Genomic DNA, 23745 nt, shown 5'->3' with positions numbered 1-23745 from the left:
TTGCTTCTCCCTCTGCCTCTCCCCCTGCTCACAGTCTCTCTCTCTCTCTCTCTCTCTCTCTCAAATAAATAAACAAAATCTTAAAAAAGAGAGAGAGAGAGAGAGGCAACAGGGGCAGAACAATAGAGCCTTTGGGGCAATTATCAGGAATGAGTATGATAAACTGGAAGGTTCTGAACAAAAAGAGTAATATCTAATTTTTTGTAATTTTTAAGACGTACTTTACATAAATAAAACTCATCATTTTTAGTATAGAGCTCTGCCAATTTTGACAACCGTGTACAAGCAAGCAACCCACAACTCCATCACCTGCCAAAAGCCTCACTGGCCCTTGAGCGCCTTCCCCACACCCACCTGCAGCCCCCCGCAACCGCTCATCGGTTTCCATCACTACCATGTTGCATTTCCCAGGAAGGCACAGAAATGGGACAATAAGGTAGGTACTTGCTCAACCCTGAACTCTTTCCCTTAGCATAATGCTAACGTTAGAGGTTCATCCACACTGGCACACACAGCTCTTTATCACAGAAGGTTAGGTCGCATTATGGCTGGACGACAGCTTGTCCATCCATCCATTCACAAGCTCAAGGACTTTTAGATTGGTTTTTTTGTTTGGCAATGACAAAGCTTCTATAAACACGCGTGTACAGTTTTCTCTGTGACTGCAAGTTTTCATGAATTTCTTCTGACAAAGAATGAGAGCAAATTCACCCTCCCATCTGAAACAACTCAAAAACTGAGGCCGCCGTGTGCGGAATGGATTTCAGACACAGGACAGGAGGCAGCACAGGACCAAGATCTCCGAGAGCAAAAAAGCAAAGCAAGTGCGCCCTACATCTGCTCAGGTACAGGAAGAGGGAGCCAGCCAGAGCCTGGCAACCTGCCGGAGCCCCAGAGATGGGGGGACAGCGCCGGTGGGGCTCACCTTGCAAAGTCCTGGAGCAGAGCGAGCTTCACGGGGAGAACTCTGGAGACCTGCAAAGGGGCCCCTGGCGTCTGTGGAGACCAACAGAGAGGCCTGGAGGTGGGGGAATTACTTGCTACGCAGAAGAGCCTCAGCAGAGGTGCAGCCAGAACTGGAGCTCACACCGGGTGGAATAAGAACGTTGCCACTGACTTTGTAATTCGTGGGAGGTAGGAAGGGTGCTCAAAGGGTGCTGCCTCCGGAGGGGGTGGGATCAGCCCCAGATGAAAGGCTGCCCTGTCAGCCCCAGGACTTCCACCCTCCACCCTTTCCCGTGCCTTTGCTGGGGCCTCCCATGGTCTCCTCCCACACCCCACCATCAGTGTCAGCTGAAGACTCGCCAGGACTCTGGGCAGGTGTCTGGGCCTGTGAGTTCTAATTGCCATCACCTTCCAGTTTCTCATCAACTTAGAGCTGCAGGGCTTAGCCGGGGTCCCCTCCCCGCACTGTGGTCAGGAAACCCTCTCCATGCTGTAAGCTCAGCCAACAGTAAGATAACCTTGCTTGTCTAGCCTTCTTTGGAATCACCGTCCCCCAATCCCTTTGCTCCTACATCTGAAAACCACCATGTCATCTATTCTTAGGTGTTTGAGGTTCAAAGATACATGGTCCCCAAGTCTCTGCTTAGTCTGGAAGCACAGATGACATCATCTCATTTTGTTTTGAAAGGACCACTCAAGAGACCAGACCGAGGTCGGGCACGGGCAGAGGTAGGAAGAGCAGTGAGGAAGGTACTGTGGGAATCCGAGCGAGAGCCCATGGCGGCCTGCTCCAGGATTGCACAGGTGATTGAGTTCAGGGTGCATTTTGAACACAGAGCCGATGAGATTTGCTGATCAAAGGGTTTCAGGTGTGAGAAAAAATAGGCAGGCGTAGTAGACTCTACACTTGCTGGCCAGAACTCATTCATACATATCCTCAATTCCTTACCAGCCTGGCCTTATGCCCGACAGCCAGGAACGCTTCTGAAGCCAGGAGTGCTTGGGTAATCCATGTTCAGATCATTTAAGATCACCAATAAGAAATGTGCATGGATTGGGTCATTCCTGAGATATAAGCCAAAGCTCCTCTCCTCTCCTACCACCAGATAGCTTTTGCCCTGGAACAGCCAGCAGGAAGGACCAGCCAAGCAAAGCCCATTGTGCTCATATACACCAGGCAGTATTTGTCTTGTGCTTTTCCTCTTCAAAGTCACCCTTGTTTCTTTGAAGCAGATTTCACCTGTCGCCAAATGTTAACCTGGGGCAGGGGGCCCCGGAGGAAGGGGAATGTGAGGACATGTAGTGTGGTACCAGGATCATTACCAAGGTCAGCAGTATAGGCAGGGCCCTGGCAATGACTCCAGTACTAAAGGGCCAGCTTTCCAACTTCTCCAGAGAAGGAATCAGCACTAGTATAACTTTAATTCCCTGGGAATGTGCCACACATTCTTCGACATTTTCCACGTGTGATCTTACCGAGGCAGGTAACATTTTAGACAAGGAGACTGGGGAGACTGGGGCTCAGGGAAGCAAAGGAATTTGTCCCAGTTACAGCTGACAAGTAATAAAACTGGAACCCAACTCCCAGTGAGCCTAAAAATGGAAACCCCAAGCCGTTTCTATTAAACATAATTTTTTATTTCATCCAAGGCAAAGCTAAATAAAATTCTACAATGCCAAACATGTTATAAAGGCAAGATAGTTGATCACATCCATTCTGTGCTTGAACACAAGTCATTGCTGGGTGTGTGCATATGTGTGCCTCCCAGAGGCACCCATGGACCAGAGGCCTCCCAGACCTATTGCTGCACTGATTTGATCTATAGTTATATAAAACGATTGACTATGGGTATTGTCATCCAAGCCAGAGGAATAAACCATGCATAAGATAGTCATAAGCTCTGAATATCAGGTGGGAGGTGGGAGGGGCGGGACTCCAACCTGGGACAGAGTAAAGTGAAGCAAGCTGTAGGGTTTCTTGAGAAGTTCCCCTCCTTGCCCCCCCTCTCCCAGCACTCATGGCAGCTGTCCCTAACAGGGAGGGAGTCATGGAGTTATGGAACCTAAGAGCATGGCTGGTCTTCCTCTCAGTCTCCTATCCTTTCTCAGGCTCCTGGTGTCCCAACAGGTATAGCTCCGGCCAGGGAAGATGGCTCCCCACGTGTGCAGAGTCTCCCCCATCTCAGACACACACACCTCCATACATCTGCTCTTCCATGCACAGCCCCCAGTCCACAGGTGTGTGTCTCCACTCGCACACCCTCTCCTGCCACCATCTCAAGGGCACGCTGTCACACCCCTCGCTTCACCTCCAGCTCTGGTCAGCCAGCCAGGTGGGAAAGGTCTGAGCTCCATCGGCCCCTCTCCCAGGCCACCCTCACCTTACAGGTTCATTCTGATGGCTTTTTGCTCAATTCCTACCCAGGGAGAACCCCAAGGCCTGGAATGCTGAGGTCTCGTTTTGAAGTCAAGGATGGGGAGCTAGGAAAGACTGTCTTTGGTCTTAGTGACTTTACTATCAGCACAGCTGATGCCTGCAGGGCTTCCAAGATCAATCCTACAAATGGCTCTCTCTAGCCCATCAGCCCTGGAAACACCCTCACCAGCCCCTGGAGACCGCCCTCTGAGATCTGCACACACTGAGGCTCTGCTTGGGAAGATGGTTCTGCCCATATACACTCCATTGCAATCCATCCAGTGCTCCTCCATGGGTCTCACCCCAGCACTGGAGCAGAACACTGCTCTGCTGTGAGGATGAGGCTGAGCATTCTTAGTACTTGCTCACTAAATGTCCACGGTGCCCCCAGGCATTGGGGCCACCAAAAATGTCCCCTACAGTCCCTATTCTATCACCTGAATTGAAAACTCCCAAACAAAAGCCATGGATAAGTACCTTTAAGCATCAGTGCCAAGGTTTCTAATATTACAAAGACTAAAATAATCCCAAGGGGGAGGAGTGGGAAGAGAGAGAGAGAACAAGAGTGAGTGAGAGAGATAGAGAAAGTGCATGCGTGCGTGTGCATGTGTGTATGTCTGTGCGTGTGTGTCTCCTAGGGAGGGGACACAGAGGTGAGGACAGGATGGACTTGGAAAAATCCCTCCACTTATAATGCCTGGCCTCCAAGATCCCTTTCCAAGCCAAAACGATTTTTTTTAGACAAAAACTCGCCGAGCCTCACAACAATCCTGGGAGGTAGGTAAATATGATTACACCCACTTTATGGATGGGGAAAGCTGAGCCCAGAGAAGATGCATGACCCACCTATCAGTCAGCAAGAGACAGACCCAGGAGTGGAGAGGGTGACACTCCTCCCCCACCGCCCCCCTCCTCTGAAGAGAGTAAGAGGAGCCCAGGCGACTCAGCTTGTTCAAATGTTGGAACTGGGAAGAGGGAAGAAAACCGTTCTCCTGAAGGTAGCCACAAGAAGTTTTCCAAATGCCTGGTAGTTCTGGTCTGTCTGCTCTCAAGCCAGGAAAATCTGAACCTGAACCTAGGGTTCTTGGGGGGACAAGGATGGGAGCCCCGGAGGCAGGTCAGAGTGGGACCCTGCAAACCCATCAGATGCAGTGAGGGCCGTGGGCCCCAGCAAGGAGCTGCTGCTCCTGGGCCTCCCCTGCCTCCGCCCTGGGGGAAGCCTGCAGCTGCCTTTTGACAGGGAGGATCCTGAGGCAGCCCCCATAACCTCTACTGCCCCTTTCCCTCTCAGGCCTAGAGGACACAGTGTCAGAGAGGGCTGCCCTCCCTGTCGGGGACCCCGACAGCTTCAAGATCCCATCACGTCCAGGGGGCCACTGCTGGCACCACCCCAGCTCCCTGGTCCCTGGCGTGGCCTTGGGCATTGGCAGGTTGGGGACCCCTCGCATAGTGCCACACCAGAGCTGGCTGTCCCATTCAGGCTGGAGAAGGGACGGAGGGGGTGAGCCAGGACACAAGGAGCTAAGGCACAGTCCAGCCCCCCACACAGGGGTGTGCAAACCAGTTCTCGGAAAAGCAAAGGAAGACTGTGAGCACTCTCTTCCTGCTCCTCCCCAACCCCAGGGAGGGAGAGGCAGCGGCACAGCTGAACAGGAAGCAGCCAGAAAACCCAAGGGCCCCCTCTTCCAAAGCAAGAGGATCCCTGAGGTGAAAGCAAGCCCTTGACCCCGGGTTGGAGGTGAACAACCCTGAGCCAGGGGAGAGGGTTGAGATGGCTGGGCATGGGCACAGGAGGAGTGAACCCACTGGAGGGGAGGGTCTGAGGGTACAACATCTCAAGCAAGATGATGCCACCTGCTGCATCGGGGAAAGAGGAGCAGGGGTGGAGGAGCCAAGCCTGGGAGTTCCCAGGGGCGGCAATGGTCCCGCCATGCCAAGGAGAAGGGGCAGCCAGCACTGGTCGGGCTGGGGTGGGCACCCCAGTAGCCAAGAGGCCCTGGACACCAGCTCGCCAACCTCTGCAGTCCTGGTTCCCCAAGGAGAAATGCTAGGAAAGGCATAGGTAGTGCCCCAGTGCTCCGTGAAGGCTGGAGGGCCCCCCTCACAAGCCCCTCACGAACTCAGAGATCAGAGGAACAAGCCAGGGGAGACCCCTGGCGGCAGATCTTGGGACCCCCCCCCAAGACCAAGGTGGCCAGCCCTAGTGGGGAGTGTTCACAGACTCCAAGCAGCAGTGGGGGGCGGAGGGGACAGCGGGCCACCCCATGGTGGGAAGGAAGGGAAGCGCCTCCCTAGAGGGACCTGGGGGATCACGCATCCATCAAAGCCTCTCACTAGAGGCCCCCCTTCAGCAGGCTGCCACCCCCAGATCCTGCACCCAGTCCCCTAGGCCACTTCCACCACCAAAAGGGTTAGATCTCCACACTATTCACTGGGGTCCAGCTACTGGGGCAGGCCTTGCTGATCCCCACAAGCCTCTCTTAACGAGAAATCTGGAGGAAAACCAAGGTATTGCTCATACAGGGTGGGGAGACTGAAGAAGACCCCATGTATCCCAGGTGTCGGCGGGGTGGGAGGGGGCCCCCCACCTTCCTCACCAGCCAGCTCTCCTTTCCTGAGCTTTCCACAGGCCCCCTCCTCTGGCCAGCCCTCATCCATGGGGAGCCCTGGCTGGGAGGAGGCAGGCAGGCTGGGCTGGACCCCAAAGTCTCCCCAGAAAGACTACAGTTGGAGCCAAGCAGCAGGTGTCTCAGGCACGTGGGTTCACGGACATGGCTCAAGCATCCGTTCATCATCGGCAAGTGAGGCCCGGGCGGCTGCTTGGCCCCCAGCGGGGCCTCACACTTTGGTTGGTGGTTTCTCTTCTGCCTTAGAGCCAGGCAAGCCATTCTCTGTGTTATCATTCCCTGAGGAACTCACGAGGCACTCCTTCCTGGAGAGGGAGAGAGGAGGAGAGAGGCCAGAGTCAGGGGCCAGCTGTGGAGTGGAGCTGTGGGCCCCGTGACCAGCCTCGCACCCTCCCCCTGGCCTTCTGTAGGGCAAAGGTGGCAAGGCAAGGGGTCAAGTCACCCAACATCTCTAGGCCTCAGTTTTCTTATCTATAAAATGGACATGACGATGACACCTTCCTTGTGGGGGTGCCATGAAGCATCAGTAAGCACCTAGAACAGTGCCTGGCAGGCAGACAGGACCCATTAAGGCCCACCATCACCTAGTCCTGCCAGCGTGGCAGGAGGCAAGGGTACGAGGCACCGTTCCCAGGGATCAGTGCTCACAGGAAGCCAAACCAAGCTAATTCCCAGACTGTGCCAGCAGGCAGCATGGCAAGGGCACAGAGCTCCTCCCCCCGGGCCCCTGGCAGGCCCTTCCTCCCTAAGCTGGCTGTGACCAGAGGTAGAAGAATGCTCGTGGAAGGGGCAGAGGTCCCGGCATCAAGGATGGCAGGTGTGGGCAGAGGGTGGTGGGACGGGGGAGAAGGCCACAGGAAGGAGAGATGGTCACATGGGAAGACATACCCTGGAAGGCTCACCCCCCTGACTGCCCGGACCTGGACATGCTCCAGAGTTAGCACGTCCCACCCCAACTCTCCAGAGCACACCTGACTCCTACCTCACCCCGAGCTTTCTGCTCGTGAAAATCTCCAGCCCTTTCCATGGCTGCTGTGGCTAAACTAGCTTAGCCTCACCTTGGGCTTGTGTTGCTGGCTTTGAGGACTTCAGGAAGGGCTTACTACTTTGTCCTCATCAATTTTGTCTTGCAAAATTTAGTCCATATTTCCAGCCTATGGAGCTCCTTCTTCCTCAATCCCAATTTTGTTCTCCAACATAGTCACTAGGTTCCTGGAAATTTGGCATCATTCCTGGTACAATTTAAATCTTAATAACAATGAATAGGCAGAGCCCTGAAGACCTCTATTCAGATGGATCAATCTATCAATCATCTATCTAGCTACTTATCTCTACACCTAAGGTATAGTCAACCCAGACAATTCCTATCCACCTTACTGTACTCCTAAGCACTCCATATTTCCTTACTGAGAATCTGTGGGTACCAAGCACTGTGTCAGACTAGAAGGGTGCCTGCTTTCAGAAAAGTTGCAGTCTTCCAGAGAATGTGGCATTATTACATAAGTAACCGTAATACAACGTGATAAAGATAGGATGAAGGGTTTACCAAGGAGGGATCCCCCTAGGAAGCCCCCTTCCAGGGATCAGGGAGGGCTCTTCAGACATGTCACAGAAGTAGAGACCCACAAAGATGAGCAGGAAAGGAGGGAGGAGACATTTGAGACAAAGGGAACTGCCCCCATGAGTGGAAGTCCAGAACGGATCCTGAGATGCTGTCCAACACCTCCCCTCTTCTTGAGAAGCCACCCCATCCCTGCTCTTCATGCAGGCTTTTCTCATGCTCAGAGGACCGCTCTCAGGCTTCCCTGTGGACTGTCTCCCACCTCCAGCCTCCCCCTGCCCAGTCCCACCAAAGCCAGACCCTTTCTTCCAATGCCCTCAGACCATGGCAGGCCCTGAAAGCCCTCACCAGCTCCACTGCAGCCAGGAAAGCCAATCTCAACCTGGACTCCTGGGTCCCCAGGGGTCTCCCTGCAACACCCTCTGCAGGCTTGTTCTCTCCTTCCCCCCTAACACACTCCACCCTCTCAACCAACAAAACACCTTGTTCTCCAGACACATACCTCTTCCCAGACTCTCTGCCTCTTCTCTCAGCAATTCTGGAACACCCTTCTCCTCACCCTCCCCAAGGCTTAAATTATATCCATTGTGCGAGGCCTACCACAATCACCCTTCAGCCAAAAATCCTTCACTAGAATTCCACCCTCTTCTGAACCCCTGGAGCATTCCAAAGCACCTACCTTCTCTACCTTGTTTTACATTTATTTGCATATACGTCCTGTCTTCTTTACTTAAGGGCGGAATGTCATTCCTTCCAGAATTTCCTACAGTACCTGGCACAGTGCCTTGTACACACTACTTCAAAAATAGCCATCAGATGAAAGAATGAATGAATGAACTCTGGATATACTCCCTCAAACAGCAGGGTATGGTGAAAGTGGTTAAAGCTTGGAAGCCAGGCAAGTCAGGGTGCAAATCTCAGGTCTATGACTTTCTGGCTGTGTGGCCTGGGCAAGTCATGTAACCACTCTGAGCCCCACCTTGCTCAACTGTAAAATAAAAATTATGGCTATTATATAAATAGCTGCCAGAGTACCTAACACATGGTAGGCATTCGATGAATGACAAGAAGTGTTATTATCCACAGCCATCTCCTGATCCACCAGTGCCCCAGCAAGAAAAGGTGTGGTCGACCTTGTTCTTGATGAACCCATGGTGGCTCCCAGTGCTCCCTGTTTTCTTTTCCAGGTGCTTTTAAACCACACGTTGAATAATCTGCTCTCCAATTTTGCTAACCATCAATAGCAAAACTGGTTATTAGGAAGAGAATTTGTCTAACTCCATGCTCCTGGCCCCTCTCAAAATCTCTAAAACCCTCGCCACGATGCAGGGAGGCCATCCAAGAATTCTTCATCTCAGCCAGCGCTGGAGGAGAAACCCAGGGCCTCCTGCTCCCCACCCCCAGTGCCATCCCCTTAACATCCCCTCTGCCTGCAGCCTCCCCCCCACCCACCAGCAGGATTTCTGCCCTTTCCATCCTAACTCCGTCTACTCAAGAAAGAATGATGTGAATAGAACCAGAGCAGCTCCCCCTTCCCCCTTGCATCTCCTTGCTACTATCACCCTCTCTGTACCTCGCTTCTACCACTTTCTCTGCTCCAACTCCCTGAAGTTGTCCTCTCATCTTTCTTGCTGATAACACAGCTTCAAAATGCTTTTTTACATTCACTCCTGCTGCTCCAGAGCCTGCCACAGCTCTGGCAAGTCTGGATCTGGGGCTTGTACCCTCTCCACCTCCCCGTCTTCCCTCTCCTTCCCCTTAGAGGTGTGAGTGTCTATCTTTTTTTAAGATTTTATTTATTTATTCATGAAAGACACAGAGAGAGAGAGGCAGAGACACAGGCAGAGGGAGAAGCAGGCTCCATGCGGGGAGCCTGACATGGGACTCGAACCTGGGTCTCCAGGATCAGGCCCTGGGCTGAAGGCAGGCACTAAACCACTGAGCCACCCGGGCTGCCCTGTGAGTGTCTATCTTAAACCTGAGCTCACCCTGGGGCTTCTGGGGAGGCCATATAAGCTTTTTTAGATTTTTTTTTTCAGTCTCCCACATGTGAACTTGAAGAATTTCGCAGGGACGCCTGGGTGGCTCAGTGGTTGAGCATCTGCCTCTGGCTCAGGGTGTAATCCCGGAGTCCCAGGATTGAGTCCCACAGGAAACCTGCTTCTTCCCTCTGCCTGTGTCTCTGCCTCTCTCTCCGTGTATCTCTCATGAATAAATAAATAAAATCTTAAAAAAAAAATTTCGCAGTGAGACTCCCATCTGCCTAGAAGGGTTTTCCCATTTTAGAGTTTCTGTGCATGGAATCTCGTATTTTCTCTGATTCAAAAAAACAAGGCAACCTAAATCCTTTGGTAGGATTTAGGTTGGGAAGGTACAAACGGAAAGAGAGAAGCTAATGGGATGGACAGGAAGGCAGCAGGATGAGGAAGAGCAAGTTCATGTACTCAGGGAACTCGGTGTGCTCAATAAATATGTATTAGGAGGGAGAGGAAGAGGGGCCGGGAGACAGGAAAGAATGGCAGGAGTGGGAAGAGAGGATGGGATGAGGGGACAGATGGAAAGATGAAGGCGGATGGGGGCAGATGACAGTGGAATGGAACAATGCTGGGAACACCCACAGCACAAGACGGGAGTGGATAGTGCGCGGGGGGAGGACCAGAGGGTGCAATGGAGTCAACTCACTTCTTCTCCTGAGTCTTCTTGATGATGAAGGCGATGAACTTCTTGACCAGCAGGATGAAGATGAGGAGCCCGATGACCCCACCCACGACGCCCAGGATGATGAGGGTCACCGTGTTGTCCACTTCTTCCACTATATGGCCAGAGCAGGGGGAGAAGAGGCTGGGCGAGGGGAGGAGTCACCTGGAGCCCAGCACGATGGCAGCCCGAAGGGTACAGCCCTCCAACCCTGGCATCTGGGACATGCCCACCCGCACGCAGCCCCCAACCCTCCGGAGGCCTTCCGGCAGGAAGCAAAAGCTGGAAGATGGCGTCCATCAGGTGAAGGCACAACACAAAGAGGTTCCTCCTCCACCCCCTCCACCCACATCCCCTCCCACAGACACACACAGTTCTGGAATAATCCAGACCCAGGGCCCAGAGCGGTTTTGACTTGACCCCCAAACTGCCACATGAGAATTTCATTGCCTCTTTATGGGCCCCCTTTGCACATGTGGGAAAAATCAAGAATCTCCCTATAACAACTTCTATGTGGCAGGAAGACTTTGGGGTCAGGTTATCTGGATTGTAACTATCGGATCTCAGTAGTCACTAATGAACTAGTAACCTTCTACCTCAGCTTCCCGCTCTGAAAACTAAACGCCTGACTTCCAGAACCTGCTCCACTCACCATCTCCCCACCTCTGCTGAGAAAACTCCATCCTTCCAGTTGTTCTGACCAAAATCCTTAGAGTCATCCTTGGCCCCTCCCTTCTCCAAACCCCACAGCCAATTCACCTAAGAATCCTAATGGCCCTAAATTAAAAATTCCAGAATCTGACTGCTCAGTACCTCACTGGCCCAAGATATTCTGGCCTGGAGTCCTCCTAACTGGACTCCTTACTCCATTGTCTATTCTTCATGCTACAGAGTTTATTCTGGGTTAACTCTTCTGCTCAGAGCTCTTCAGTGGCTCCCATTTCACTTACAAGGTCCCACACAGTATGGCTTAACCTGACTTATTTCTTGCCATTTGCCCTGTTCCAGACACTCTGACCTCTTTGATGTTCAAGTATCTGCCTCGGGGCCTTTGCACTTGCCGTTCCCACTGCCTGGACTATCTTCACAAAGATATCCTCATGGTTTCTTCAAATATGCTTATTCTCTGTCACCTCTCTGGTGAGGCCTTCCCTAGTGACACTGCTGGCACCCCCTCTTTCCTTCCCCATTTTGCTTTTTCTCTACAACACTAGCTATGTTCTCTTATACAACATCATTTCCTTTTTTAAGATTTTTTTTTATTTGAGAGAGAGAGAAAGAGAGCACAAGCAAGGGGAGGGAGAGAGAAAAGCCCCCAACATGGGGCTCAGTCTCAGGGACCCCGGAATCATGACCTGAACTGAAGGCACACGCAAAACCAAGTGAGCCACAACAGGTGCCCCAACATCATTTCCTTCTTTATTTTACTACATATCTCCCCTGACTGGAAGGAAATCTCCGTAAGGGCAGGAATTTGTCTACTTTGTTCATGCTATATCCTCGGTGCCTAGAACAATGTCTGTCACATAAGTAGGTGCTCAATAAATATTTGTTGGCTAGATGAGTAAAGGAATCTGGAAAAATGGAGAAAAGATCCCCTCAACGGGATGTGTGAGGGACAAAGGTGCAAAGGCAAGGGACAGCACCTACCTCAGTGCCCAGCCCCCTGAAATGCTCCTTAAACATTGTTGCCCCTTCCCTCCTCTTCACTCTTACAAAGACTGAGCACAAAGTGGGACAACATCCCAACATAGAGGAAGGTGCCATACACAGCCTAGACTCAGAAGGTTCCAGGCTCAGAGCAAGCTGCCTAGATGGCCTCTGGCTCTACTCTGGGCACAGCCAACAGGTGAACTCACTGGCATCTCTCTCTCCAGGCGCACCCCCCCCACCACCCATCATCCAGGAGAGCAGGGAGCCCCCAGGCACACAAGAAATGTGCTACAAGCAGGATCCTAGAGCAGTCTCTACCTCTGTGCCTCCCTAGCCTTCCAGGCTCCCTGCCCAGGAAGCCCAGCGTTACACCTCCAGCCCTTTCTCTAACCACATCTAGTGTCTGGGGTCATGTGACCACCTGGCTCCTCCCCACAGGCTTCTTCACTGCCCCATTGTTCCAACTGTGTCAGACTGTGATCCCCAACTGGGGTTTAAGCTCCAGATGGGGTGGCCATTCTTATCAATCTCAGTTTCCTGTGCCTCTATGAGCTCTTCCCCTATGTCAGTCCTGTCTACCAGTCTCCTGTCCTACCCACACTCTAAGTTCCTCAAGCAAGAACACCGGGGATCATTCATAGCACTTTTGGTGTGATACCTGGCATTCGATCAACAGCTGCCAGGGGAATATACAAGAATGGTAATAATCAGCACACGCAGAGGACTTTCCCACCACAAGCCCTACTTCTTGTGGTGATTACATCGCACATCGCATCCCTACTTCTCACGGGCACCGTAGGGTGATATCGATTTTACAGATGAGGAAAACCAGGTTCAGAGGGGCTAAGTGTGTATCATAAGCTGTTCAGTGACAGAGAAAGTATTGGAGCTAAGTTATTTGAGCTTCCAGATGTGACTCCATTAACTTCTGAAAGCATAAAGCAAAAAGAAAACACCAAAGTGGTCCATTTTGCCATCCGACTGAAATGAAGTGCTTCCCACTCTGCTGCCCTGGCCCCAGCCTCCCACTGCTTACATTTATCAACAACTTGGAGGAAGATGGTGGCCTGGTGTCGAAAATTATTCTCTTTGGGGTTCTGCACGTGACAGGTGTATTTGCCCGTGTCGCTGAATTCCAGGTTCCTCAGCAGAATGGAAATATTGTTCATCTTTTCTTTAGTGGAACCCTCCAGAGTGATGCGATCATCATCTTTGAACTTCACCTTGGGGTCAGACTTCTCGTTCTTCACCGTCCCGTCTATGAGCTGTGAGGGGGAGGGGATGGGGAAGAGGTGGCCAGGAAAGAAGCAGGGTCAAGAGTCAGAGAGCATCACTCGAGCCCACTCCTTGGACCTGTCCAGGTCCAGAAAGAGCCTATAGAGGTGCTCCCCGGACTTGGTTTCCTTCCAATATCGATAGCTCCGCTTGTCTAACCTGAATTTCACTTGCTTCAAGAAAAAAACCATTTTCTGTCATTAAGATCTCCCTGGAATGAAGCATGCTTTTATTGCTTTCTTCATAAAAGTCTTTTAGGTAATGGCTCTGGCAAATACCACTCTCATTCCCCTCTGTCACCACCGCCACTGCCACCACCTCAGCCTTTGCTGACAACTTGTCCCCGTCCCCCTGATTCTGGCCCTCCATCAAGACCTGGATCAATCCTAAGGCAATGTCCATCAACAGCCTCTGAACCCAGTGTTTAATTACAACCAGAGTTGGTCTCTTGTGGCTTCCTTATGTACACTTCGGGTCCCCTATGAGACTGCACAGCGAGTACTCACTAAACACCTGTCGCCTGATCCATCCCCACCCCCAGCCCACAGCCCTGCCGATGCTCCTGCAGGAGAGCTTTCTCTTCCCTAGCTTCCTCTCCCTTCTTTCTAGGTCCAGTTCCCTAGCCGTTCTCCCAGTTGGATGCTTCTCATTTCTTCCCTCCAAGCCTTCCACAGGTCTTTGTCTCTTCTGTTTTTTTTTATTATTATTATTAAATTATTTTTACACAAGCAATCCAAGTTTCAGGCACTTCTTCAGACCAGACAAAGGACTCTAGCCAAGAATTCCAACAAACCCCAAATTCTGGCAGCACCATCTAAGCATCCCTCCCACTTCCATCCTTCTGGACAAGCTCTGGAAAGAATGCTAGGAGAAAGGATGACAAAAGGTGGATTCTGGGGACTGTCACAGGGAGGTCAGTCCAGAAAGGACCAGAGCAGGGAATAGGGAGGCACCGGTGAGGGGAAAGGGAAGGAGGTCTGTCCTTTCCCCAGTACTTACTGTCCTGAATGTATCACTGGTGTTGTAGGACCACCAGAAGTGGAGGTCCTGGAAGCCAAAGCAGCTGGAGAAGGTGCAGGGCAGCAGTATCTCCGTGCCATTGACAGCGTAGATCGTGGTGGCCTTCCCCACTGACACCTCCAGGGACAGGGATGCGGGGAGCAGGAAGAGACCTGTGTGACAGTCACCACCTCCCTTAATAAACCCCTGTGGGGATCTCCAGCCTGAGCTCTGGAAGAGGACGCTGGGAGGGAGGAGAGGCTTGGCCAGGCAAGGAGGTCGCTGTCACCCTCTGTATCAACTTCGGGGGGGGGGGGGGACGGTTCTCTTTATGTCAATTAACATTGTCTGAGCCACTCCCACCCCCACCCCACCCCACCCCCTTCGCACCCCTACTGGGCGCTTGGCCTAGACCAGCGAGCCGCCTGTGTGGCACTCCGAATGACCAGCAGAGGTCACCCCAACCCAGGAAAACGAGGCCCTCACGCGCGGCCGCACCCCCCACCCTGCGGGCGCAGTGCCCGCAGGTGCCATCCCCGCAGGTGCCATCCCCGCAGGTGCCATCCCACCACCACCCCAAGTGCCCGACCCGCTCCGCCTATTTGCCGAGGGAATTTCCCCTGGGACGGGGTGCCGCCCCCCAATTAAGTGTCTGGGTCTGGGGGCTGGAGAGGCGGGGTCCAGGGGGGTCCAGGGCGGGGTGGAGGCTGGAGCCCAGTCACTTGCGGTGAAGAAGAGAAAATGGGCAAGCGGAGCCCACGGTACTGCTCAGAGGCCTCTCGACCCCGAGCCCCAGACGCTCCCACCGGCCCCACGGCCCCAGGGGTGGAGAGGCCAAGGGCCACCTCCCGCCCAACCCTGGGGACCGAGGGGAGCTGGCCCAGGCCAGGACGACAAGCGGCAGCACTGGGGGCCGGCGGCGGGGAAAGGGGTCGCAGGACACAAAGTGAGAAAGAGGGTGGGAGACACGCGTGGGGCAGATTCCACGCCACAGGGACCCGCGAGAGCGGGGCGTCAGCGTGGAGAGCGCACTGGACCGCTGAGCCCTCCAGACCTGCAGCCTGTGGGACCCTCCTCTGGGAAGGTCCTTCGAGCACCGGCCGCCTCCTCCCCAGCTCTTCCTGTCCCCACACCCACTCCCCAGGACACCAATACTACCCCTGCCGCTTAGGCGAGTGGAAACCATCAGAGTCCACTCCTGGCCTCTAAGACCAGCCTCCGGAGTCCTTGAAAGGGGCCCTGGCCCTCCTCCTCTCCTACAGAGTCCTGGAGGAGATCCCACTGTAACTCAAGGTCCTTGGAGAAGGGGCATCAGAATAAGGTGCCTAGGCAATGTCCTTGCCCCCAGGCAAAAGGGGCATCTGGGGTCTCCCTGAGTGAGGTCTCCAAGAGAGTCCTACTCAGGTTCCCAGTGATCCCTCTTCTGGCCCAGAGCCTTGCTATGGGCTGCAAATGGGCAACCCCATTCATTCCCACACACACACACAGCTGTAAGATGGGTATTAGCAATCCTACATTTTACACATGGGAAAGTGAGGCTCAGAAGAGCAAAGTGCAGGGCAGCCCAGGTGGCTCAGCGGTTTAGCACCACCTTCAGCCCAGGGTGTGATCCTGGAGACCCAGGATCGAGTCCCATGTTGGGCACCCTGAGTGGAGCCTGCTTCTCCCTCTGCCTGTGTCTCTCATGAATGAATAAAATCTTTTTAAAAAAGAGAAGAGCAAAGTGCCTTCCCCAAAGTTGATCATCTTCTAGGGGGACTTGAAATCTGAACCCAGGTCTGACTAGAGAGCTTAATGGGCAGTTGAGAGCAGCCATGTGACTGTATTAATTCCTGCCCCAAAGTTTCCCAGTTCTTCCCAGACTGCAACACCTCTCAGTGACTTGCACCTCCAGCCTGGTGTTTCCAGAATGCCAGAGCTATAAGCTCCAAGCTGACCAACTATTCTTTACTGTGCATTTTAGAGACAGGACAAGAAGGCCCCATGTGGAAAGAAACTTGGTTGTGCTGACTGGGCGTCCTGGCTGGGCCCCAGGAAACCCCCTCTCAGCCCAGGTCCACTCTCAAATCTACAGGCAGTCCCCAGAACTGGTGTTGTTCCCAAAACAGCCAGGATCAGTCTTCATTTTAAAGGTCAATAATCTTGCTCTTTCTCCCATCCTCACTATCAAGGAAGGACCTCTTTTGTCTACCTAAATTCCTTATGGCACCTAACCATTCCTCTTGCTTTGCTCACCTGAGACAATGATGCCTGGTGGCATCTAAGTGATGTGTGTTTTTTTTTTTTAACACCTTATTTATTTAGTCATGAGAGACACAGAGAGAGAGGCAGAAACATAGGCAGAGGGAGAAGCAGGCTCCATGCAAGGAGCCCGATGCGGTACTCGATCCCAGGACCCCGGGATCATGCCCGGAGCTGAAAGCAGATGTTTAACCACTAAGCCATCCAGTTGTCCCACCTAAGTGATGCTTTTTTAAATGACAGAAAGGTCTCCGAGGAGAGGTGGCAGCCCTGCTTCTTGCCCTCAAGGCTCCACTCAGCTTCTTCACATTGCCCTTGCTTCTGAAGGCAAAGTGGAGTGCTCTCACCCCAAAGGTCAGAAGGAACATCCAGTGGTCCGGTAACCCATCATCACCCCTGCCACTGTGGATAATAGCTGACATTTATTGAGCAAGTAGTATGTGCCGGGCCCATTTGATCCTCACACCCACCCTGTGAGTGACATACTATTGAAGAGCCCTATTATAGATGAGACAACTAAGCACAGAGAGGCTAAGTGACTTGCCTAGGGTCAACAAGAACCATTTCTAGCATTCTAAAGCCCCAAAGCAAAAGAATCCTTTCTTTCATCCTAAGAGGGCAGGACTTGCCCACCAACGTTCCAGTCAGTGCTGAAAAGTTAGCACTGATCCTTTGATTGGTGCTTATATGCCAGGAATTGTTCTAGAGCAGTGGCTTTCCAACTTGAGAAAACATCAGAACATCCTAGAGGACAACAGACAGCTTGGCCCTACCTCTGGAGTTTCTGATTCAGAAGGTCTACAGCCTGAGAACTTGCATTTCTGAACGTTCCCAGGGAATGCTATGGTCACGGACTGCACTTCGAGAACCGTCGTGCTAGAGGATTTATACATATTAACGCCAACTTTTTTTTAAGATTTATTTATTTATTTATGATAGACAGACAGAGAGAGACAGAGAGAGAGAGAGAGAGAGGCAGAGACACAGGAGGAGGGAGAAGCAGGCTCCATGCCAGGAGCCTGACGTGGGACTCAATCCCGGGTCTCCAGGATCACACCCTGGGCCAAAGGCAGGCGCTAAACCACTGAGCCACCCAGGGATCCCCTTAACGCCAACTTTTATTAGAACACCAAAAGGTAGCTATAATTTTCCTCATTTTACAGATGATGAAACTGAAGCTCAGAGAGGTTAAGCAACTTGCCCAGGGCCACAGAGTAAATGGGGAATCTGGAACTAGCACTTTCTATAAGAGAGGAGAGGCATTTTATACACATTGTCTCATGTAATCCTCAAACTAATCCTGGGAGGTGGTTATTATTTTTATCCTTGATACACAAAATGAAGAAACAGGCACACAGAAATTAACTTGCTCAGGGCCACACACTCAGTGAGGGGAAAAAGCAGTACTCACACTGTCAAGGCTAGCTCTGCTTAGCGCTCCTGGCTTTCTTTTTACCTCTGCTCCTGCCCTGCAGCACACCTCCCCCAGAGGTCTAGGGAAAGGAGCTAGACAGGCCACCCCAGCTCTGCTTCTGATCCCCATTGTTCCTCCAAATCAAGGAACAGAGTACAGAACTATGACAGGAAATCCCTCAGGAGAAGCTTCTTGATGACCACAGGCCTCCCTTGGGACCCAAGCTCCAAGAAGAACCATAGCTCCAGCCTCCAGCTCTCATTGGCTCCCTTGTCCAGGAACCTGGGTCCTCAGGAAGATGGGGGGAACTCAAGTTAGGGGTCAAATCACCTCCACGACCCCAGCCAGAACAGGGTCTCTAAGAGCACCAAAAATACACATCACAAGTAAAAATCTAACTGCTTTAAACAGGTAGAAGCAAAAATGAGCAAAAGAACAATCCAGAACAGAGGACAGACTATTTCTTTAAGGTCTAGCTCATGACAGTGCACATTTCTGCCTGATTAGTGTGTGCCTGCGTGGATGACTTAACTAATACTCTCAGGACTCCCACAGTGAAACACTGCCATTCTCACCATAGCCTGGAGGGAACAAAGGAAAGGCACAGCGGCTTCCACGGAAAAGTCCAGAGCCCTGCCCAAGTTAAGGCAACACTGAAGGTAGGCAAGGCTGGCCTCTGCACCGCACATCCTCCCGCCCATCTGGAAGCCCTGCCCACTGTGTCTGAGAGGCTGGTACATAGGAAAGCCCTGGGGGGCCTGTCTCCCATGCTCCCTCACCTGTGATGCTGTGCTGGGAGGATGGGAGGGAGCAAAGGCAGGTGTCAATCCACTAGAGGCCCCCAGAAGGGTGCTTCAGTAGGGTGGCCAGGCCAGGAGCAGGAGCGGACTGGTCAGCAGGTGCAAGGCAGGCCCCGCTCTGCTGGCTGACCTTGAGAAAGTCAGGGATGCCATGTCCCACGTGCACACCCCCAAGCCAGGATAGCGATCTTTCCTCCCTCCTGAACTTCCGTGTAAAGCTGAAACACGAGCTTACAAAACACAAGCAGGGCTTCCCATGAGTCCATCCCTCTGACCTAGGCACCCTGCAAGTAGAAGAGGATGGTGTTTGAAAGGAGGGAGGGGGACAGGTCTGGCCTTCATCACAGGTCTGGAAGGAACCAGGGCACCCCTAGCTTAATGACCAGTGTCAGCCAGTGTCAGTCCACAGGCCATCCACACATTTTCTACTCACACCCTGTAGCACCTCAGAGAGGTAATTCTTGCCATGTGGCCATTTCCCTGGAGTAAAGAAGCTGCTTAGAATTTCTTCTGCTCACAACTTTAGCGCATGCACATGTGTGTTTAGGATTAGAGGCCTCTTTCTGGCACCATGGGATCGATGAACAAGTCCTCATGATCCTGTGGAATTCCACCCTGAGCCCCAAAGCTTTGCCTTCGCTCACTGAAAAGCCCTAACCCACTAGCTAGCGATTCTCTGAAGCCTTCGGCCCCTCCCATCCTCACCTGGGTGCTGCTGGGATTGGGGGGAGTCTGAGGATTGACTCAAGGCTCCCAAGTTTTACCAAAGTAAAAAAAAAAAGTACTCAGCGCGTGCAAATCTTATTATTAAATACTCACACCAGCAGGAATCTTCTGGCCACCATCAGATGTTCCAAGGTAAATGCCAAGGCAGGAAATGGTCTGCCACTTTTTTCCACATCCAAGGATCAGTCACACACACACACACACACACACACACACACACACACACAGGGAAGGGCCGCTGAAAGAGGGCAAGGTGGCAGGGACTCTAAGTTTAGCTCCAAGGGCTTGCCTGCAACGCAGACGGAAACCGGCTGACTGTAAGGGGAAGCTGATACTCTCTGGCCCTGGGGGAGTCAGACAGGCTCAAAGTGAGAGCTGAGAGGCAGAAAGTGGGCCGAGGCAGGACAAGACCCCTCCTGGGGTGCAGGCCCTTGGGGCTTCGGGAGGCAGGGTTGGGCCAGCCAAGGCACCTGGGCCCAGAGACAGGAAAGATTTCAACTCCCTCTCCCTAGGCAACCTGCCTACTTCCTGCCCACCCCCAGGAGCTTTGTTGAGACACAAGCATGCCCCTGAGAGATGACTGGATGCTCAACAAAACCAGCTTTGCCAACAAGTCCAATCAGTGTGCCTGGCCCTTCTCTTGCAGGCCAGAGGATGGGTGCACTGGCACGGCCAACCCATGACTTAACGTGAGGATCCCCACACTCTCGGCAAGAGGGCAAAGTGGGAGAATCTGTGCCCTGATCCACCTTTCACATGGGTCTCAGCAGGGGACGGCCAGTCAGAAGGGCTTTGGGGTACCCTACAGGCCAGTATCTCCAGAAAAAGACCAATCACCAGGTCCAGATTCAAACCTGGAGCATCCCCCTACTTCTCCCCTTTCCTGCCCGCCCCACTTCTGCATGAACTCTTTACCTCCCCCTTTCCTTTCTTTTTCTTCCAGCAGGAGGTCTGAGAGCCCTCTCCTTAATTGCATTCTCATTAAACAAACCCTTAATAAATACATACAGAGAGAGAGGGTTGCACAACATAGCACCCTCACAAGTGATAATTAAACACAGATCACAGCAATTAAGCAAATCAAGGAACAAGGAAGGGGTGGGCAGGACAGATAGATTACCAGTTACAGGCTCAGGAAAGGACTGACATCCACAGAAACCTCAACTGCAACAATGAACTTTTCTCCACTTAAGAGAGGGATGTCTTGCGAGGTTATGGGGAATCTGTAGGATGGGTGTGAGACTGATATGAGGCCAGGAGGCTGGAAGGTAGGGAACTCCCAGGAGCCTACTGCTCCATCCCCAGTCTCTGTAGTTGTCTGGGGGCCCCCAAGCCTGGATCCCTGCATGCCTCACCCCTTCCCTCGGCTCAGCTGCACAATCCTGCTGACCAAACTTTAGGGAGGTAAGCTGGTCTGACAAAGCCCAAGAGACCTGGATTCCATCACACTTGACCATCAATTGGTCATGTGGGACGAGTCACCTTCCCTCTCTGGACCCTGGCTTCCTCATCCTAGGGGAGCTCTGTGATACGGTTCCCAAACTTCCTGCCAGCTCTGATGCTGCCAGGGAGCTTCTCCAGTTGGCCTCCGCATCACCCCTACTGGACTGAGAGCAAGCTTAGCATCTGTGTCCCAAGCTCAAAGCCATGCCCTCTGTGAGGGCTCAGCAGCGGCTGCCTGGGCAAGGTCCAAAGGGGGACCCTGTTGGTATTCCCTTGGTAAACCAGGGGGGCGGGAAGTGGTATAGACAGGACCAGTTCTGGGCCTGGAAGTCTCCTACCTAGAAATCACTCTGCTTTCTCCTGGGCTCCCAAAGGGTAGCTCAGGGAGTCATCCAAACCCGTTCCACTGGGCTTCTGCTCCTACCTAGTCTACTCAGCTGAATAGTCCCGGGAGGAGCTGGGGGCTTCCACCCGGAGAAAAGCACCATGACTCTGCCCACATTCCTCCCCCAGTGTATAATGTGGTTTCCCCAGAGGACTGGTTCTATGATTATTCTAATGGCTGGCCTCCCACCACCCAGCTGGGCAGTAGGCGGAAGGGAAACCAGAGGTGTTGATAAGTGGGCTGGATTAATGGCTGTATGAGTTTGAATTCCCCAGTGACCCCTTACCCCAGCCACAGTCACAGTGGGAACCTGAGCTGACCAGATGGGATGGGGGGTCCTGGTGCCCAGCGGCACTATGCCTACCCCACAAAGAGGCACCTCAGGCCTCATTAGGGTCGCTGTGAAACAAGCACACATCTGTGCCAAAGGGACAAGAGAAAGCACCAGTGTCCTTTCTCTAGCTGTAGGGATGTCATTAAATCAGTGGCTCCTGAGTGAAAGAAATACTCAGTCCCCCGTCCACTACCATGTGCTTAGTGTGGCAGGTCAGCATACAGTTTATTTGCATTTGCAGAAACAGCAGCGACTGCCCTTAAAAGCCCGGTCTCCCTGTTTTCAGCACAAATGTCTATATCATGTACCTAGCCCGATGAGGGGAGCTGCCAAAAGCCAAATCTGATAAATATAAACAGGAAGAGGTACAGGTGCCAGAGGCAGAATCAGCTTACATTGAAATCCAGCTCTGATTTACGAGGAGATGATATTCTGGACTCCTATCATTCTCTCATCTCTTGGAGTTTGCCACTCAAAATGATCATGTACATATTAATAGATATTAATACCCTGTTCCTTCTGTGTCCTCTGGATATGTCTCCCCAGTCTTCATATTCATCTCAAAAATGAAGAGCTGAGAGCAGGTTAAACAGATCCTCCCTGTGGAATCTCTTTATAAGAAGAGAGACAAGATTCTCCCTAAAAGGGGGCTTGAAGGATCCTCCAAGTCCCTCCAAGCCTCCAACCCTCTCCAGTCCTTGGTATGGCGCCCCAGGGAAGACAGTGGGCACTGGAAAAGATAGAGGGCAGAGGAGACAAATAGAAAAAGCTCCAGGAGGAAGGGGAGACCCCCCTCTCCGCCCCGGGCACCGTCTTCCATCCCCTCCAATTGGTGCATGCCCGCCCCCAACGCCTGGGCAACAAGCATCCAAGTTGCAAACAGCTCCGGGCAGGGGTAGGAAGCACCATCCCAACAATCACACGTGCGCCCCCCTGGCACCCCCTACACCCAGGGCACAGACACCCTCCCCGCCGCGTGCCTAAACCTCGGAACTCGGGAGACCCGGGCGCAGCCCCCACGACGCGGCTCCAGCAGCCGGGAGCCGAAGGCACCACAGACAGCAAAGAACTAATGACGGGGCTGGCCGCCGTTGGGCAGGGGACGCGCACGGTCCCCGGGGAGCATGGCCTTAGCCGTGCGGCCGGCAAGAAACTCGTGGCATCGGTGCTCCTTCCGCGCCGCACTCCAGAGCCCACCGGGTCCAAGGCATTTCTCTTCCAAGTGTCCCCTCCCCGGGGGCAAGGAGGGTGGAGAAAGGGAGAAAGGATGAAGCCGGGGCTGCCTTACCCAAAAGCCCAGAGCCCAGCCATCTCGCCCGGGCTGCGCCTCGGTCCCCGGCCCCGGGCATCGTTCTGTGGTCTCCGGAGCGCCCGGGGGCGCGGGGATGGGACGGCGCAGCCGCTCGCAGCGCGGTCTGCAGTGGGCCGCGGGGCCGCCCGGAGCTCTGCGCCGCCGCTCGGGGCTCGGGAAAGTTAGCGGGGAGCGCGCCAGGGCGGGGGGGGGGAGGAGGAGCCGGCTGCCGGGGCGGCTGCTGAGGGCACCGGGAGGAGGAGGAGCAAGAGGAGGGGACGGCGACTAGCGGAGGACCGCTGAGCGGGCGCCGAGCAGAGCGGCGCTGCGCCTCTGCCCTGGAAGCGCTCCAGCCGCAGGAGGGGCGGTGGCCGCCGCGGAGCCCGGGGCGCCCCCGCCCGCTGCGCACCCTGCCCGGGAGCCCCGGGAGCCCGCCGGGCACCCCACTCCCTCGCCAGCTCGGGCCCGGCGGCTGCGGCTGGGCACTGCAGGGCCGCCCGCATCATCCCAGGCGCTGAGCTGCCAGTTTGGAGGATAGGGGTTTTTTGGGGGGGGGGGATGACTAGGGGGGAGTAGATGTGGAGCCCTTCGGGTGTTAGGACTCTGTGTTGTTCTGTTGGGGCACATGAGTCAGGTAGCGGCTCCGTCTCCCCGGGCCGCAGAGGGACCGCTCGAAAAACGCCGGCAGCTGGCCCCGCCGCAGCCGGTGAGCGGGTGCAGGTGCAGCTTGCCCACCAGGACCCCGGCGCCCGCAGCCTGCAGCCCGCCGCCTCCGCCCCCACGGCTCAGGGCTCGGAGAACAGCGCTTCCAACTGCAACATGCCCCCGCCCACCGCCCACCAACCTCCCCCATTTCTCCGTGGACTCGTTGGAAATCGTGATGCTCCCAGCTAGGGAATCAGGCAAGACACTCCCTATCTGCCGCACCCCTACTTATC

General features: G+C 53.6%; 1 protein-coding gene across 2 annotated transcripts; it reads right to left on the bottom strand.

The window, feature by feature from the left end:
- Positions 1-2561: 2561 nt before the first annotated feature.
- On the bottom strand, positions 2562-23004 carry SCN4B (sodium voltage-gated channel beta subunit 4). 2 transcript variants are annotated; one of them, XM_041772048.1, is made up of 5 exons: positions 22805-22995; positions 14174-14346; positions 12936-13164; positions 10232-10361; positions 2562-6293 (listed from the first exon to the last, which is right to left on the bottom strand). In XM_041772048.1, exons 1-5 carry the CDS (start codon positions 22863-22865, stop codon positions 6200-6202), a joined length of 687 nt encoding a protein of 228 aa, XP_041627982.1. In that variant the 5' UTR covers positions 22866-22995; the 3' UTR covers positions 2562-6199. The 2 variants fall into 2 exon arrangements, with proteins under 2 accessions (XP_041627982.1, XP_041627983.1); XM_041772049.1 differs by lacking the exon at positions 14174-14346 and having other exon boundaries at positions 22805-23004.
- Positions 23005-23745: the final 741 nt, after the last annotated feature.

The sequence above is a fragment of the Vulpes lagopus genome, chromosome 10 (assembly GCF_018345385.1).
Source record: "Vulpes lagopus strain Blue_001 chromosome 10, ASM1834538v1, whole genome shotgun sequence".
In the NCBI taxonomy this organism is placed as follows: domain Eukaryota; kingdom Metazoa; phylum Chordata; class Mammalia; order Carnivora; family Canidae; genus Vulpes; species Vulpes lagopus.
Note: the sequence above shows the minus strand (reverse complement) of the source record. Positions and strands in the feature narration are given on the sequence as shown.

What these genes read in the sequence shown, in the direction of transcription:
- SCN4B (XM_041772048.1), bottom strand. Translation starts at nt 22,865, where the DNA reads ATGCCCGGGGCCGGGGACCGAGGCGCAGCCCGGGCGAGATGGCTGGGC. An exon ending in CCTCCAAGTTGTTGATAAAT is followed by an intron (nt 10,362 to 12,935) that starts GTAAGCAGTGGG and finishes CTGGCCATATAG; the next exon opens with TGGAAGAAGTGGACAACACG. An exon ending in AAGAAGACTCAGGAGAAGAA is followed by an intron (nt 6,294 to 10,231) that starts GTGAGTTGACTC and finishes CTCCCTCTCCAG; the next exon opens with GAAGGAGTGCCTCGTGAGTT.